The sequence below is a fragment of the Trichoplusia ni genome, chromosome 16 (genome assembly GCF_003590095.1).
Source record: "Trichoplusia ni isolate ovarian cell line Hi5 chromosome 16, tn1, whole genome shotgun sequence".
NCBI lineage: Eukaryota > Metazoa > Arthropoda > Insecta > Lepidoptera > Noctuidae > Trichoplusia > Trichoplusia ni.
In genome coordinates this window covers 9,175,666-9,194,825 of record NC_039493.1, presented here as the reverse complement: position 1 = coordinate 9,194,825, position 19,160 = coordinate 9,175,666, and the positions used below count along the sequence as shown (strand labels likewise).

The 19,160-nt window shown below is 36.1% G+C and overlaps 2 protein-coding genes across 4 annotated transcripts in view; one reads left to right on the top strand and one right to left on the bottom strand.

Moving 5' to 3' along the window:
- The window catches only part of LOC113501689 (dynein heavy chain 8, axonemal-like), a 31,816-nt gene extending 31,283 nt beyond the window's left edge, over nt 1-533 (top strand). Inside the window, exon 91 of the mRNA XM_026882882.1 lies at nt 97-533. Within this exon, the coding sequence (XP_026738683.1) occupies nt 97-222 (126 nt within the window). The 3' untranslated portion in view covers nt 223-533. The remainder of the gene's footprint in view (nt 1-96) is intronic.
- On the bottom strand, nt 525-17,713 carry LOC113501688. 3 transcript variants are annotated; one of them, XM_026882879.1, is made up of 6 exons: nt 17,401-17,713; nt 8,699-8,765; nt 5,729-5,966; nt 2,390-5,323; nt 2,190-2,307; nt 525-1,668 (listed from the first exon to the last, which is right to left on the bottom strand). In XM_026882879.1, the coding sequence occupies exons 3-6, from the start codon at nt 5,916-5,918 to the stop codon at nt 1,605-1,607; spliced, it is 3,306 nt and encodes a 1,101-aa protein (XP_026738680.1). In that variant the 5' UTR covers nt 5,919-5,966; nt 8,699-8,765; nt 17,401-17,713; the 3' UTR covers nt 525-1,604. The 3 variants fall into 3 exon arrangements, with proteins under 3 accessions (XP_026738680.1, XP_026738682.1, XP_026738681.1); XM_026882881.1 differs by lacking the exon at nt 8,699-8,765; XM_026882880.1 differs by lacking the exon at nt 17,401-17,713 and having other exon boundaries at nt 8,699-9,713.
- Between the last annotated feature and the right edge of the window lie 1,447 nt (nt 17,714-19,160).

Genomic DNA, 19,160 nt, shown 5'->3' with positions numbered 1-19,160 from the left:
CTACTGATACTTCAGCCCCACCCGACCTCAACTGATATTGTTTAGTTAGTCTAGTGCCGCTAGTTCTCTCTCATTACTCATGACACTCGCTCGCAGTGCCCGGTGTACAAGAAGCCCGTGCGCACCGGCCTCACCTTCATCACGCCGCTCTGGCTGCCCACCATCAAGAACCCCGACCACTGGATCTTAAGAGGTGTTGCCATTTTGTGTGACATTAAGTAGTCTCTGTGCGGGGTATGCTTTTTCAGTACCTATCTCTAATTTCCCAAATTTCCATTTCTGATAATCCCATTTTATGGCTACGTATAGGTGAGTTGTCTTTAAATAATGTTAATAACAGCTTTTTTTTTGTGTTGAAGCCCTGATTAATCTGGTATTGGTCAAAGTATTTCTCTGTATCCTGGACTGACGAAAGACAGTGACATTTCGCATGATCATGATAAAGTCGTATATTGTGTTCAGCATTTATACACTTTTATATTTGATTTTTAGAATGTAATGTTTTATTGAAATAAAAATCGAAATTATTATCATATCTGTGTATAATTTCAAAAGCATCGAGGTATCGCAATTTATTTACATCACATGTAACAAACAGTAGTGTGGATGGATGGATTACGTTAAGATGTAAAGTCAAACTCGATGAGCTATTATTGACTATTATGAAAACATTTTTAGTACCTTTAGGCAAACATGACATTTTCTGCTGAATCTGCGTAACTATACAAAACGTAACTCAATGGAATCAGAAAACGATTGACTCATGTAATCTCTGTGGACGGAGTAAATTCGCTGTGGTTTTACAAATTTCATCACAAGTTTTTAAAAATCGCTACATTATTTGTGCCCGGAAGCAGGCTTCCAAAGACAAATCTATTCTATGAGCTACAAAGCTGGATAGCTGTTGACAATAAAAAGAGGTTTAATGATAAAGAATAAATTAACGGTATTTCATTCTCGTTTTGCAAAGTTTAGTCTTCGAAGGTTCTCTATAAGTCTAAAGCTTTGGCAGAAACATAGGTACTCAAATCATTATTTAAAAATAATATCAGTCTGATTGGCTGTAAATTAATTGTCATGTAGATGTTGTTAAGGAAATCTAGTCTTCATAGATAGATAACATCATAACAAAAATGTTCTATGACTACTAGTATATACAAGTTACAGCGAATAACGAGATCTAGCATTCCTAATATACTTTAACAATAGCTATCATTTAACAGATACAACAAAAATATTAAATTATTTATAGCTATACATACAGTCTTATTAAACAAAGCTTTAGCATAAATTACAAGACTTAATACACAGAATACATGTCATTAATTGTAATTATAATGAATGTGTTATTCTAAAATGACATTCATACATTGGTGACACTGATAAAACATTTCCTATGGACTTGCACATATACCAAAAATCAATATTTTACATATTGTTATATCTTATTACACATTAAATCATTTCGGCCACACTTAATAATTACGATAGTTAAAACGTGTCTTGTAAAACAAGCATAATTATAAGTTTTGCCTTTGGCTAAAATAAAAAATAATTATTATTGCACTCGATAAAACTATTAATCGTTTTCGTTTTACATAACATTAGTCTCTTTTTATATCGCCGCGAAAATTGCCCAGGGGTTCCACGGATCTTGACCTAGGTGCTCTGAAAAAAAGAAAATTTGAATGTCAATACAATTTTTCTTTGTATGATGCATGACACACACTGAAATTCTACACGAGATAATCTTGAGTACAGCTTTAGCGACAGTAGATACTTATTATATTAGTTCGTCGTACATTAAGCCAGCACTCAAAGGAATGTTGACTCCAGGACTTCTTCATAAAAAGAAAGTGAGTAACTTCTTTATGTTTTAGAATATTTTTAATAATAACTATGTATCAGTCTTAAACTTGAATTAAATAGAACCTTTGCAATTATATGTAACACACTGCGCCATACAGACTTTTCGAGCGCCGCAGACTCGATCGCACAAAAAGTCTGTCGTCTGCGCTGCACCCAATTGTTAAGTCTGACTCATTTGTATGAAAAAAAAACGTTTGCGGGGACAGCAAGTAAACTTATAAGAATTATCTCAATCGAAATTCTAAAATCTTATAAAGGCAAATGCTAAAATTGCCACATTAAATATCTCACACATGTTTATAATAATGCTAAGTGCATACCTTCTTCTTGAAAGCGTCAGTTCTATTTTTCCTTCTTTAACTTGTTTGAAAAGCGATATGGCCCCAGCATGGCTAAGTCCACGTGTCGGCACATTGTTAACTGACAAGATCTCATCACCTGAAACGTGATAAAATTATTTAAAGTTTTCTTTTATTATAATGAAATTAAATAATCCTTGGTATGAAATTGTTATAGATACCTTCAAAAATAGTACCCTTGTCAGCTGCTTGGCCGTTCGGAAATACTGTTTTAACAAATATACCCATTTGTCCCTTGGGAGAGTCAGTTCCTCCCACTATACTGAAGCCAAGACTTTTGTGTCCGGGACCCTTCCAGAATTCAGCTTTATGTAATGAACTGTGTGCATAATTCACTCCATGTTGATGGTCTTGCTGTATTGCTGACGAATGCTCGTGTAATCTCGATACGTGCGGACCAGGATTGAGGCGCTGTGACCCGACTCTGTTAAAGAATCTATTCCTACTGCTGTTTCTTAACTGGTCAGGAATACTTTCGTATGATCTGTTTTGGTACAACCTTGGCACATGTTTTACATAATGAGAAAAGTTTTCTTTGATTTCATTGCTCGAGTTATCATTATAGACAGAGTAAGGCATAGGAGCCGGTGGAGGCCTTGAACTGTGGAAGGATATTGGCCTATAGTTATTACCCTGGCTTGATCGTGGTGTTGGCGACGACCTTAATGAAATTTCAATATTAGTAATGTTCTGTAAAGATGCTGATTGCGAATAACAATGCCTCTCCAATAGTTTTTCATCGTCACTTTTTTGGTTTGAATGTATAGGGCCATTGTTGACTTGGATACCAACTTCAAATTTTTTGTGTAGATCGTTTCTACTGGTATTTGGTTCGAAGTTGATCTGTTCTGATAAATTATCTTTGGTTCTATTGTTAATGTTGTTGCTGTAGAATTGGTTTTCAGTGGGGAAGTGAGTTTCAATTGTAATTTGGTTAGATGGTGACGGCTTATGTACTGTTTGTGATATAATATCGGGAGGAACGTTTGACGACGGAAGTGAAACAGAGTTCTGTTCTAATGATTGATTGTTTATAATTCTACTTAATGTTATTGGAGTTATTTCATCATGTGCCATTACAAGGTCGACTTGATATCTTTGAAATAATGCCCCATCTTCGATAGTAGCTTCAGTTGAACAAGAATTTACTATATGTTGCACTTCTCTTAGAGAAGACAACCCCCTCAACACTCTGCCGTTCACATTGACTATTTCATCACCTATTCGTAGCCTTCCATCTCGGTGAGCTATTCCATCAAAATCCAATTTTACTACTATGTATCGTATTTCATAATTTGAACCGCTACTATCAAAATCTACCCTATGTTGTGCTAGGTAAACACCGAGACTTTCGTCTAATCTTGATTTCAATAATCTTATTTTCCTAAAACGTTTGGTGCAAGGTCCCCTCCCTAAAATATCTATTTCAGGAGCTTGTTGCATAGAAGCTTGGGACTCAGCTACAATATTGCTATCTTGATTAGAATTAGTCGAATGTTCCATTGGCAGTAGTTGCGAATGTAGAAATTTTATTTTTCTTGTCTGTACCCTTTCATCTAATGTTATAGTCTTGTACACATAGGGCTGTTTTTTATTGTTTATAGATTTTTTTGGAAGTGGTGGTGGTTTGGTCTCTATATGGTCAAACATAGTATGATGTTTTTCGTTATCACTTGGAAATTTATGGCTGTTATCCCTGTTTTCGTTACCATAATCATATGGACAATTTTTTTCCACCGGAAAAAGTGCACAAGGAGTAGAACTTCGTCGAGCTGGTACTTGTACTCGGCCTATACTGATTTTGTGATTCAAACTAAATTGTCTTGTAAAATTTCCATGACTACCTTCAAAATTTAAATCAATCGGGTTTCTTCGAGCCCCATTATTGAAGTTGGAAGTGTATCCTGGAGGAGAATGGTTACTGTGTTCATCGGTGGGTCGACCATCACTATCATACCCAGACTCGTTAGAACTTACATAATTACTTAGGCGATGACCTTGCACTTCTGCATTATGTATACTTTGGCTTGATGATGTGATTTCAGTTTTTATGTCACGCAGTGAACCGAGCACCGAACTATATTCGTATACAGGTAAACTATTTCTGTTTCGTGGTATAAGCATGGGATCGTAATCTAAAGGCGGCTTTTGAGATATCATAGATGACCTGCGTAGTGAGTCTTCATTGCGTGCAACTGGGTATATACTGCCGTCAATTTCATTGATACTTCTCATAGAACTGCGTGAAAAATCATAATCTCTTCTCAATGCATTGTTATATAATTGGTTTTCTTCATGAATGGATATGCTATCACTACTTTGATATCGTTCTTCGGATCGTGAGTTCGTAAAACAAATTCGGTCTTTGTGATAACTCGGAGATTTTCTATCTAATCTTTCCGATAAACTTTGTCTGACGGAGCTCGTTCTTTGCTGCGATGCCATGCTATTCTCTTCGGGTAAAACTGAAAGTTTCGATCGTAGAAATGCGTAGGGGAAGTTGGGCTTTTTTGAAGCGCCATTATTTTGCCCTTCGTTTAAATTTGGAATATTGTCACAGCTAATAGCTTTAGTAGAAGACGCCACCAAAGTTTCTTCAGGTAGAACGTTGTTAAGTTTTTTCGGTGAAGTTTTATTCTCATTGCCAGTACTTTGTAAATCTATGTCATCCGATGGGTCATCAGCTTTGACATAAGTCGATAGATGAGAAGTGGAACAACTACGATATAGAGAAGGACCGTTTGCTACAGGATAGTTTTCAGAAGTTCTGTGCATGTTAAGGGATTGCGATTTAGCTGAATTAAGCATCCCTGTAGACCCCATTCTGTGAAAAAATGATTTAAAAGGACTAGGTGATCTATCTCTGGATCCACTTCTTATTGATTCGGTGTCGGTATCTCTTTTTAATGAAGTTGAATCGGAACTACTCCGCCCCATCTTCCAATGCTGCTTCTTCTTATACTGACTGGCAAGTACAGCTTCAGATTCTACTTTTAAATCTTCATTAGAAGATGCTTCTTGTGTCGTTTCTTTGACATCAGTTTTCTTCAACATCTCAAGCTTTTTTCCCATACGGCGACCCCACGTAGCGAACACTGTGAAAGAAAACTTAGAATTACAAAATTTCTTATTAAATGATTTACTGATTAGAACGTAGACTTATTCCCTTGGAAAAATCCTGGGTATGATTTTATTTTTCACAAATTAAAGCAAAATTTACCATTTTTAAGGAGGGTGAGTACCTGTCGGTTGTCGGTACCTGTTATCGGTTCGCTTTTGATTAACTTGAATTGTTTTTTTTTCTGAAAATTCCCTTCAAGAGCTTTTTAAGGCAGCTCATGTTAAATACTTCTTGAGGAGATAATTATTATCGCCTAAAACTGGTATTTTTGTAAAAATCGTAAAATTGTATGCGACTGATTTGAATAAATAAGTAAATTAATTGAATAAATAAATAAAAAATTTAGTTATCATAAAACAAACGTGAAAACTCATGTTACCTTTCTTCATCTCCTTGACATCATCCTCCATAACCATGGCTGGTAATGCAGTTACGAGCGTGAAGTCGTGTGATATGTGCGGCGAGGTGCTGGCGACGTCGGCGGCGTCGGCGTCTCTGCGCGGAGACGGCGTCGCGACGGCTCGCGGCCCGGTCACTTCCCTGCGCTTCGGCCCGCGGAAGAGGCGCATGATGACCGATCACGCAACCATCGCGCCAGTTCGCACGCGCCTTTTGCTCTGAAATATTTTGAACATATACCTTCATAAACTTAAACGCATACATTTTGCTGAAACACATTTATATTTTATGTTTTCGTCTTTGGTGGTTAGTCGTAGATACGCGTAAGAGAGCAACACTTTATGTCATGCATAAAAACTAAGGACAGTGTTGAGGATGTAGACCGATGTTGACTGTCATTAGATCGAAGTGATTGACGTACGCACCGTAATTATACTAGTACCTATCTATGCTAACTAATAACATAATACCAGCTAGTCGTTTCTCTTGCGTGCATCGTCGTGAGTCATGAACAAGACACGGTAACTAAGACCAGCAGGATGGCCGGAAGTCTCAGCTTCCAAGCTTTATCTAATCACTGTCATTCCGATCCAGTCTAGTTTACATCAATTTTAAGTAAAATCTCTCCAGCATTCAGTTGAACTCCTTTAAAACGACTTCGCTAATTGTAATAGGTATTATCAACTAATCATTAAGTTCAGGAAATGTACGGAGATAAAACGGTACCTACATACATCTTTAAACGGTAATCACTGCGTAGTGAGTTACAGTTAGCTAAGTAAGGATCAATTAAGGTGGACAAGATGTGTGCAGGGAGTGTTTAATCATTTGTACTTAAATACGAAAACAGACGAACCACCATATTATAAATGTCACTCAGGCGAAAGTATACCTTAATGAATGTAGAGACTGTTTGTGAATATTGTACTGGCTTTAAGACAGTCTGTTATCAGTAAATAAATCGTTTTTTTTTCAGATTTTAATATGGACTTAAACTTACTCAATTTTGTCAATAACCCTTAAATATTGTTAAAATTGAGTAAGTTTTATAAATCTGAACAGTCGTTGCAACGCAAAAGCAACGTCCTAAAAAGACATGCTTTTGCTTTTGAAACCGCACCGCCAACACCGGCAAGCACATTTAACTAGTTTGACTATACTAATATCTAAATGTAGGAAAAATATGATAATGGTTGACCATGTGAAGTTATATAATGAGATTATGCGACAGGTTACTTTTATGGTGCTTTTACTTTTTACTTTTAAAAGTATTACGAGTATTTAATTAATTCTAGTTTGTACGAGTTGTTTTTGTCACATATGAGGAAGTCATTACTATAGCATATTATGAAATCCAATTACACAAAATGATATCAACATAAATCTAGCATGGTAATCAATTTGCCATCCTAGACGAAATAAACAGACTTTCAATTAATGTCAAAATTATTTATGAAGCTTCGATTTCGAGTTTTCGTTATGTAAACGATTGAATCTATAAGTAGACTTTTGCTTCATAATATTTAGTTTAAGTTTCACATTTCGACGAATTCAATATTCAAGTAAATCAAAGTATTATTTGTCATTATCAGAAATGGAAGAAAGGAAAGAGGAAAATAATAAAAAATAACTAAATGAGAGTTTGCTAAGCTGACCGGTGAAGTATTTACGGAAATAGGAGGCATCGTCTGGCATCGACACAGAACGCGATAGATTAAAGAATCGCCGTGTTCCTGCCGGATGCGAGCCGCAGCGCGCTATTATCGGTCAAGCTGATACTGCGCCCACTACTGCACGTACGTGCATGTGTCTATTAGTAGATAACTCTATTAGTACCTCTAATACAGCTCTATGAGTTGCAGGTTTATATAATTCATAATAGTTCAACATCATTTCACCTAAGCTTTAGTGTCTTCTAATTAATACTTATAAAATCTAAGCAGTTAACTGCGAAATTACATTCACAATTATTTTTTTATTCGCTGTAAATACATACATATAATTTTACGCCGATTGATTGCAATTAACATTGAGTTATATTGTATTTGTTTATAAATGATTCTATGCAAGGATCGTTTTAACTACGCAGTAATTATATTCTATTTGCTGACAACAACCGCGGATGTAACGTAGAAACTCGTAGAAAATTTTAATTTGTGCAGATTACTCTCCTCTTAAGATTCCTAGCGGGCACACCACTTATGTGGATGACTACTCTCAGACCTTATTTGTTTACGTTCTTACTTGGTAATTACTAATTACCTTTTTCATAACGGCGCCAACACGGTTTTAAACAGAAATTACTTATTCTAGTAACTTTATAAAAGTACCAGCTTTTGCATGGTCGCGTGAACGTAGATTAACGCAGCAAAGAAAAGCCCTTTTTAGTGTAAAAATTAAATCATCTGTGGTTTGTCAATAGATAGATGTAATAACACAAATTACCTATATACTTTGGATAAATTCATCGATTTTTGGTAATGAGTACTTATATGAACCTAATCATAAATAATCTAACATAATTGCATACTGTTATTATTAAGCTAGCTTCGTTCTTGATCACGATCATAAAATTATTAAAAACACACTTCATAATTGTGAAACTTTACATTGGAAATTAAGTGGATTTAGTGTGTTAGTCTTGCTACATTATGAAGTACCTATTATAGTAAAGTGAGGAGAGAGGGAGTACTGAGGACGGTCGCGTTTGACGGACATTGACATCAAGTCGCGAGGCAGGTGTGCAGTGCTAACTAATCGCGAGCGGACGATAATATGTATAGTATGCTGCACGTTTTAACTTTAGCGAGAACTTCATAATTTACTTTACGTTCGTACGCCACTTTCATACTTTGTTATCATTTAGTTTGCAGTAACTCGTCAAGCTTTAAATAATTGTCCCTGTTAGGCTAACGTAACAACCAAAGTTAAATCGAGTGCGATGACTCACCTCATACCAGTGCACATGAGGCAGACAGCGAAGCAGGCGGCGCGGGCGCAGGCAACGCGACGCTCCACTGAAACATTATGTTCGTTATCCGTTATCAAAAGGAACTGTGAGCCGATAAATTACTAATTAAAATAGCATTATACCCGCTTTATACCGATCTCGCGCATCACGTGAAACACGCTAACTGCAACCTAATCATGTACACACTAATAAATTAAAGACGATCTAGCATAATACGATTGGAATGCCTAAGTAAAAAAGTAAAATGTTTAATGTCATAATGTTAGCCGCGTGAAGGGATCGGAAACATAAAAATTCCATCACGTAGAGAGTGTTTTATCGCCATCTATCGCAGGACAATAGGGCGGCGCAGAAAGAGTGTTTAATAGCAATCTAGGTAGGTAGCGAAGTGAGCTCTGCCGCGCACCGTGACAAGCAAAACTATAGAAATATGACTTGAATATAAACAATATTAGCCAACACCGCGCGCCGTAAAGTTTATGCCTTTAGCTTCACATAACTTTAAAATTAAAATAATACAATAACTATTTCCTTTTTTGTAATCCTAACACCTGATGTTTTATCATTGACTTAAATAAGAAACGCCCACTACAAAAATAGCTGTGAGGCGAGATTCTATTGTTTTGAAAATTACATAACTTCTTTGTGAACGCTTTTACAATACAACAATGTACTAAGTGCGATTGTGTTCATTAAATTAACAAATATTTGAGACTCACATCCATATGTGCTTTTCTACGGTGCATCACTGCTTGGTCTGTGTAACACAGAAAACCCGATGCTTATCTTCCCCAGGGTCTTAACGCGACCTCGTAGACACATGTATGATTACATGCTTGCATGTGACGTGGTTAAACACACGCTCCGAATACAGTAAAAGTCTAGGTGCAACATAATTACCTACAATGACGGCTACTCGATGCAGGAGATTTTACTAGTACCTAGGTATCTATTTAAATAACATATAGTTAAATTTGGACGGAAAAAGTTAAAACTTTATAAAAGTTAAAACTTTATCACGGTATCTGGTTATACCAGATACCGTGATAAAGTTTTAACTTCTTAACAGTACTTCTTACACTTTAGAGTAATGCAGGTCGGCCTGCATTACTCTAAAGTGTAAGAAGTCAAGATTAATCCCAAATAACTCTAAGATTACCCATAAGAATTTAGAAAACAAAAAATCACACAGCTCTTAACAGTTCATAATGTAACGCATTTCACTGAGGCAGTACCTGCAGGGAATGGAACAGAACAATAATAAATTTAAGCCGTCCTGAAGCTATACAAATCCGGAAAGTAGGATGCATTGTTTGTAGACATAACGTAAACACATCAACTTACTTTGGCGGTAACTCGAGGAGCACTTGTGACCACAAGCAAGAGACAAATGATATCCTCGCTAGGTTGTTGGTAGTATGATAAAACGAGGATTTCCAATGCCGCTACAGGCAAACGATGATACGGAGCATTTACACATAAATAATATGTATCTAAAAGCCTTTTTGTTTCCATCTCCACCAAGTTTTTATACTAACACTTGTCTCACGATCAAATGTAACTGCATACAAAAAGATCGCAAACTAATATTGCCATGTTTATTGAATAAGAAAGTGGTCATTACTTAAGGATTTTCTCCAAGCTTAAATGACTCATTTATGATACAATAATTCATTAATGATGATGTGAATACCTCAGTTTACTTTCATTAGACTCTATGTTTCTTTTTTATACTGTAGTAAGAAAGTGAGACTTGTCGAAGCCAAGTTATTTTTCCATAATATTTGGCCATGACACCTATTTGCATTTGCGAGACTGGTTTCTAGTTACACAATTATTTTGGTATCTTTCTGTCTCTCGTATTTCCTGTGATTACATAAAGTCTTTGTTCAAGTTTGATGTAGGTCTTCCTACAATTAATCAGAACTCTCCCACACTCGTACTCGTTTACTGATGAGAAGTACACCTGACAAATGCTATCGCTGACACTGACAGCTACCTACTGGAGCATCGCAAGTATTGAACCAGCGAGTGTTGCTTATCCGTGCCAAGATCGTCTGTATAAAGTTTCACTCTATTAAGAGGAACGTTTATAATGTGCACAGCAGATTGTGATTCCGCAAATCGTAAAATGAGTTTCTTACTTTGTAATAAGTTTCTAGCGGTACCGTTTTTATGTTTCTAGATAGTTAACATCGGTCATATTCATGTATGGGATAATGTTGCTTTTATTTCAGGTTAGAAAAAGGGTAAACCCTTCTCCTCGGTTTATTTCTTAGAATACGACCATTGACACTGGTCACACGTATCCTCGTATACTTCCTTCATTAGCTAATAGGTTTCTTGGTATACTATAACCATAGAGTGCGGGTGTTATTTGCATATCATTATGCCGTCAAACAGAAGAAGCTTCTTTCATAGGACAGTGCAGATAGGTGCGGACAAAAGCGTAAATAAGCATTAACTTTTTATATTATTTAAAATGCGATATGCGATCCTATTTTGAATGGCTTTAGTTTACATTATAGTACATCAAACACATGGTATTGAAGAAATTGCTTGTAATTATAATTTACATCGACGTTTAAATATGATTCACATCATATTAAGATTAAAGGACCGCTATTAAGTCCGGTACACGGGCAATTTGTCGCGGCTACAGTTAGGGAACAATTTACAAGCGCGTGGGCGGGCGGGACTCGGCACACGCGCTCCGTAGGCGGACGCAGCCATTCACGAGAAATGCTCTTTGAATCCATCTATCCTCCTACAACTAAATGCATTTTTACGATCAACAACAAAACACGCCTTAATAAAACCCTAACACCTTTACAACGCCACGTCTTGTAAAGCAAACAATGACAAGAATGTAGACGGCCAGTAAACAAAGCGGACCTTTTGTAGAGAAAGCAATCGGGTTTGGTTTATTAATACTTTAACAGCCTTATTTACTTTACCGTATTTCGGCAAATGGTCGTTTATATTTTATGCTAAAGATTTACTTGAAATGTGTTTAACAGATTAACTTGGGTCTTTGCTTCTCATAATTGATTAGATAAGTGATGTGCCATGCAACGGTATCGGAAGTTAAGTGGCCCCGCTTTACGTAAAGTCAGCGAAGGTAAATCAAGCACGTCCAGCTATGAGACATTAATAGCTTGCAATAAAACAAACTCGACTGTTTCCTGTCACAGAATTGGAGCCCGGCCACTTCACATGCGAGAAATTTACGATTATACATTAGCATAACGTAATAATGCCTTTGAAAGGACTTCCGAATCGATCTTTGAAAATATGAGATGACAGTGAGACGATTTTAATATTTTACTTTGTTTTAACGCTGCATTTACGTTTCACTAAATTGTAAATCCCGGATAATACTGGTGTGGAGTTCGAAACAATCACGATTTCCTCTTTCAATATGGCTGCGGGCACGGGACGCACTCTTACTTTCACCATTCAACTTACGGTTGAGTAAGTTACGGCGCATCATCCTACGAGAGGCGGTCGGGTAGGCTGCTCAAATTTCGCCATTACCCATACATGCTGAAAAGCTATGATATAACATTATGAATAAGATTTCAATTGTAAGGCTATTATTCTCTAGCTGTCAATCTATGTGCTAGAAAGGTTGCATAAAACTTCACAATATGAGTGCATATTGTTTATATTATAGAGGTATTCAACGTGGCTAGAAACAAGAGATTGAAGTACGATACTTGTTTTGTTTCCGGAACTCGCGATTTTGATTAGTTCCACGTGTGATCAGCAGAACTCACAGTCGTCCATTATGTTGAGCAATTATTTCTAGCTGTTGGTTATGCTTCACGGTCATGGAATGTATTTTTTTTCTATCGTATGAATTTAATAGATTTGGAAAATTCGTGATTCATTCTTCGTTATTACTTAGATTTAAAAGATGATATTCTAACTTGGTTTTAGTCTTAATATTGCGATTTTGGATTAACAGTTTTTGTCGATGACACCAAAAATACCTTTTGTTGTTAGTTTCAAAGTAAAATGATTTGGGTTATGAGGCATAAGGTCGGTATCCGAGACTTAAATCTTACCCCTGTATCTATCACTTCAAGTAATAGAATCTGGAATAGATGTTATGCGAACTTATGGTCGATCGCGCCCGATGAGGCGGAACGTGGTCAAATGTACGAAGAGTAGTTGAGTTACCTAAAATGCGTTGCGTGTTGCTTCGATTGTAATAATAACTTGTTGCAAGTGAAAGCTGTGTTACTTAATATACGTAATAAGTTCAGAAAAACCGATGCCCGCTGCACAACGAGCCATTCACGAGCGTCTTTCATTAGTAAAAATTTAAATTCCAATTAATACTTATCTCGGCACCGAGGAACCTGTTCGCTTCCGGAGTTACGCCAAACCAGTCCGCTGTCCAATTTGTTCTTTACAAAATCATTTTATCAAATGCTTAAATGGGTTGTCCGTGCTGTTTTGAGTGACTTTGGATCGGACGCTTGAATTTGCATGACTTTATCCAAAAGTATTTCGCCTATTGGGTACACGGTTTTCCTCACAATCCAAGTTTCCTCACGGTTTAGATTTTTCTTGCAAGTGTCAGGGTTATAAAGCCGCTGATGCATTTCAAGTGAATACCGACACAGATATTGCGACAAATTTTAAAGGAGTAAACTTAAAAAATCTAGTCTTACTATTAATTATATCTAAGGTGAAATATTGTTCCTAATAACTTGTCTCCATAAGTAGCTCTACATAATATATATTTCACCAAGCATATTATAGGAAAAAGGAAAAGCCATGTCCATTCCATGTATTTTGATCTTACGCCAACGCCACATGTTGATCTTGTTCTAAATAACATAAACCCTGATAGTACTCAAGGACTCGGCTCATGCGGCAGACAGTGACCACAACCACTGACACTCAATCTGCTCACCACTACCACATACTAGATGGCCTCGTCCATGCATTATAAATTACAAACTGTGCATCTATTTCGGTAACATTAAAATAATATTTAAACATTGCAACATCATTAAAATAAATTTGAATTTCTAAGTTTCTAAACGCCTGCTTATTTTAGAGGTTATTCAGAACGTCGAAATTATTTTTACGGTTATAAAGAAAATAAAACAACATTTTGCGCTAAATTGTCGCATGAATACAGCTCGTTAAACAAGTACAATTTTTATTTATTTTTCTATTGCTTTAATCGCGAAAAATTAACCATTTGTTGTCCACGTTATTACTCATTAATCTTGTGACTTGTAACGTAAGTGCTTGCAATTTAATTTAGCAGTATTTTTTTATGGATAACAAAACGATTTATTGAATGGTCTTCTTTGATCCTACTAAAATAACGGAACTGCAAAGCTATTGTCTTAACATTCCGCGATTGATACAGCAGGGTGTAACATCAATGTCGCAAACTAACACAGGCTACCCATCTCGTCTACTTAAGTGTCTTGGAAAAACGACAATGGAAACAACGAAGGAATATATAAAAAAGCACAAATAAGAAGATGTATTTGATTACAGGTAGTTTGTTTTATAAATGCATGCGACGTAGGAACTCGTTATTGTATTAGTATTTGTTTGCGATGGCAAAACGACAAGGTGGCCAGGTCAAATTTTGCATGTTAATAAATTTTTCATGGATAAGTAGTCATACTGGAAAATCGTATAAAAGAAGCACCAATTTTTTAAAATGTAGGTGTAGTGTGGAAGCAAATTGAAAATGAGAAAATATACCTTTTTAATTGAATCTCAACTTACGTCATTAGGAAAATAAGCTTGCTTTGAATACTAACCCTACATTTAAAATGTTTTGTTTAATAAGTAAAAAAGGTTTTTCACTGGAAATTTATTTACCAACTAGCTGTTGCGCGCGACTTTGTCCGATGAAGAGATGTTCAATTGAGGCATATGTTAAATCGGACCAGTTCCTGCGATTGGCTCGTTGTAAAAACAAACAAACTCTTCGATTTTATACTATTAGTATAGATTTAAAACCTATTGCGACGACATTCCGTACTTATACTAAAGCAAGGAGTTTGGCATTTGCTAACGTACTTTAAATTATAATAATAAATGTTCCAAAGCTCGGTCCTACTCAAGATGTTTAATTACGAGGGCGATATGATGAATTGTCCAGATTAATACGCGCCGGTCTGGTGGCAACCAGGTCGCATGTGCGCACCACGGCCCATCGCGGACGACTCAATGAGCTCTGTTCTATCTCGAGTAAAAACTTTAATGTTGCAGATTAGCTTCACGTACCCTCGACTCTCGATTCTGGCTTACTTTAACGCTCTGTATAGAGCGTGCTTACAATGTTCGGCGACTATCAATATTATTGTACTATCAAGTATGTAGAGTAAGTTTTGATGTCATAATTATGAATGTACTAGTTTTTTAGTGTGAGACAAGCTTTTTTACTTTTGTTCTGATAGAATTGATGCCTTGCCAACATCTTGCAAAAACCCTTGGATTAAGGTGTTTTGATGTACCATAGCGGATACGGCTGAGTTAAGTACCTTGCAACATATTTTAAGTATGGGTTATAAACTATGTACACAGGGGATTTAACCGCAACGCCAACCTTGGACATTGATGTCGCAGTATTTTATGTAAGTATCTATCGGCTAACAACTTTATTCAATAGACAATCTTTTTATAACATAACTCAAGTCTTGGCTACAAAAACTTCAGCATTTTATGTTCATAAAAAGTTATTGTCTTTTTTTTTAAAACACCACATTTTTCAAGATTGATGAAACAACCAAATTCTGAAAACTGTGTTTACTACATAAGACTTACGTTACTTTACATTCAATGCTGTTTGTATTGAGAATTCGACCTTCCAATATTGAATGGTGGCCAAGGAGATTGTCACCTTATTAAAGTAGTACCGCACAAGGCAGGCACGATGGCGATGATATTTACCACCTGTAAAACAAAACGTTCGTTTAACAGAGTACAATCACCCTGTGTCAACCATTCACCGCGATCTGTGCGCAGAATAATCACGGCCTTCTCAGAGTGTTTATTATAAAGTGTAATAGCGGGCAGGAGTCGTTAGGCCTGCATCTAACGCGAATGTGCCAGTCACTGCAGCGCTGGCGTGATCTTGATTCTCGATCCGGACACATGCGCGCGTTTGTCATCTTAAACACGTTGTACGCATCAAGTTTCCAAGTTGTTGTTTTAAATTATGTTAAGATAGACTTGCATCTTGTTCAAGACTAGTGTAACTACCTTTTATGAATACATATTATCTACTACACAATCACTACTTGGTAGATATTTAAGCTGGTTACAATTTTTGTTTTTAAATCAAATGCAATCACTTAAATTGATGATAATATTTTTTCCTTTTATTAAATACATAATGCTGTTAAAAAAACTGTACGGCTATTAACTAACAGTACTAAATTAAACATTCAAATTGTTTTTTTTTTGCCTTGTTACGCGTGATATAGTATGTTAACGTGCAATATTAAAAGCATTTGAACCAATACAACTTACCTAAACTGGCTACTTTACATAAAAACGATAGCCTTGAAAATAATTAATACTACTTTCTGTTCACGGTTATGAAATATGAAAGAGGTACTTTTACAGACATTAAGTAGTGTTTATTTCAATAAGAACAGCTGCTCCGTCCGTTTCTTTCGAACTCTTTAATGTCGGCTCTTGAGGTAAAAATATCTCTGTGATGTTTTTCTACATCTTAGACGAACTTGGTTCAGCCAAAGAATACTGCTTGAAATACAAAACCTCGTTTTGTTTATTTACAGTGAACGCCGTGGACGGGGAGAATGTCAAGTGCTGTTGTCTCATTACGATGCACGACAGCACGAATTACATTTTTAAATATTTTAATTTTATTATATTAACCCTGAACTACTATCGTAGGTCGATAAGACCCACTGACGAAATTCACATTTTACAACATAAAAATGCACAAATCTACATTCATAGAGGTACGTTTGTGGGTGTAGAATACCAATACATAAGTATATAAGTTTAAGTGTGCATCGTTTCAGTTGATTCTAGGTGATATTCATGCTCTGATAAAAGATCTGCATAATTTAGATGTACAACTAAAAATGACGACTCAGCGAGCAGCAGAGATACGCAATTACTTAATTTATTGGTTCGATATTGGCTTTTTAAATCCGACGACAAATTTATAAAATTTTAGCATTACCATGTTTTTAATGATTTCGAACAAAGCAATTGGGATTAAATTACATTAAGAATAATAAACCAATGTATTTCAAGTGCAGTAATTTGAGACATTGAAGTAAAAATTTAACCAAAGCGTATCTTTTGACCCCGTTATTTACTGAGGAGTGTAATATTTTTTACTTTATTTACCGATCTATGTTCGCAGTGATATTCATTTCAACACTCGTAAATTGGAAAAAGTTGCAATATAAAAATGTTAAGGATTTTTAAATAAAAAATGTTTTAATTACTATTAACTGAAACCCGATTCCAAATTAATTTTAAGTCCTAAATGAATAGAAATCGTTATTTTAATTTTGAGTTATTTTGGAATCTACCTAAGTTTATTTTTTTTATCCATTTAAATTTTATTTTTATGACAGATTTTTAATTGTTAATAAATTCCTGTAATAAATAATTTTACAGTTAATATGTAAACATGCTGATCTCTTACTTACATTAGATCCTTGAATATAAAACTTGAAACTGATCAATTATCCTGTACAGTCTAATTATTCAATCAGAAGGCAAATCACATGTCAAACACAAACACGTTAAGTTAGTATTTGGGTGTATATCCACTAGCACTCGAGTCACAGAGTCACGTCGTCGTAGAGTCTCGTTATCAGTGCGAGGCGCGTAAAGACATGCGGATCGATCCCAATGCGGGAATGTTTTGATAAGGGCGTGCGCGGCGTGACACCGGCGAGAGCTGCGCCCGGGCGGCGGGACGTGGGGCTCGGAGCTCGCGGCGCGACTGACTGCCGCCCGGCGCCGCCCGCAGCGCCCGCAGCCGCCGCTCCAGCCCGGCCCGCACGCCCGCCGCCGCCGCCACTGATAAGCCCAGCTCCATGCACGCGACAAGTGCATCCATTCATTCCACGCGGTTACACTCACCCGATTTAACCATTCAAACAATGGATTTATGAATAAAGCCAATGATAACGAACCACGCGTATTGTTTTAGGCACGCTTGTGCAGCACTAAACCAGATCTACTCTAGTCGATCGACTGCAGTACTCGCTCGATAATTACGATAATTGACAAGGTGTTAATTACTCAGTTGTAACTGTAGAGCTTGTGAATCACACTCCAACTGAAAGGGATTGTTTACAAATAACATATTTCCTCTCATTTATCATAATCGGTGAATTGTTATTGTGTTACACATACATATTGTCACGTGCCACTGACATTTAATTGCGCTTATTACATATTTTCCTTGTCTTAATAAGATAAGCTTGGAAACTACTTATACATACAAATGTTAAACAGTTTTGCTCCGAGTAGACGTTGACCCTCGTCAAAATTCACCTCATTTGATAAATCAATAATATAGTAGATATAAATTGGCGCATGCTTAGATGAATAAAAATAAAATGCTTACTTAAATATTGATTACTTCACACTTAGCTGACCTTCTCCAAATAGATCACTGTTCTATTTCATCTTTGCCTTCAAAATGTCTCAAAGTCAACTTCGATTTTGACACAAAACCATACATATACGACTTGCTTTAGGTAGAGGCAGTATTTTTCGATTCACTAAAAAAGAGAGACAAAACATTATTATCATAGAATCATAGAAATTCATTAGTATCATAGAAAAAAGCATAATATATTCACAAAAAATCTAACAGGCATAAAACTAAAAATCTAACAAATAAAAACAGACCACAGGTTTCTTTATAAAGAGTCTATACTTTTGATAGATGTACGTTAGCACGAAAGCCTAACGCTTAACTTTCAGCATAACATTGCAATAAACATGGAAATTAAATTTGTTATTAGTTAGTAGTCTAATAAATTTGATAACACTACTTAGCGATACATTCAAAATGCAGTTACGAAATTAAGATTACATAACATTATGCCCACTTCAATATCTTAACGATTATCAACAGGAACTCCGTTTGTTAATTTTTGCCAAGAAGCCTTAACGATAGCGATCGTTAAACGTAAGTACCTATTATTGTTCAGCTTTATTAACTTTATCAAGTACTTTCGTTATCAAACGTATTACTTTCACATCTGTATGGCTTTCCATAAGTTCAATGTGAGCTAGACCATTACGAGTACGCTTTCGTATCAACAGCGACACCTATGGAAGTGGATATTGCAAATTTAGGGAGCACGTTAGTTCGGAACGTCTGTGGCGGAGTAGCTGTTTAATGAAACGTGAATTTTATGGATTTAATTACGATATACGATATCAAGAA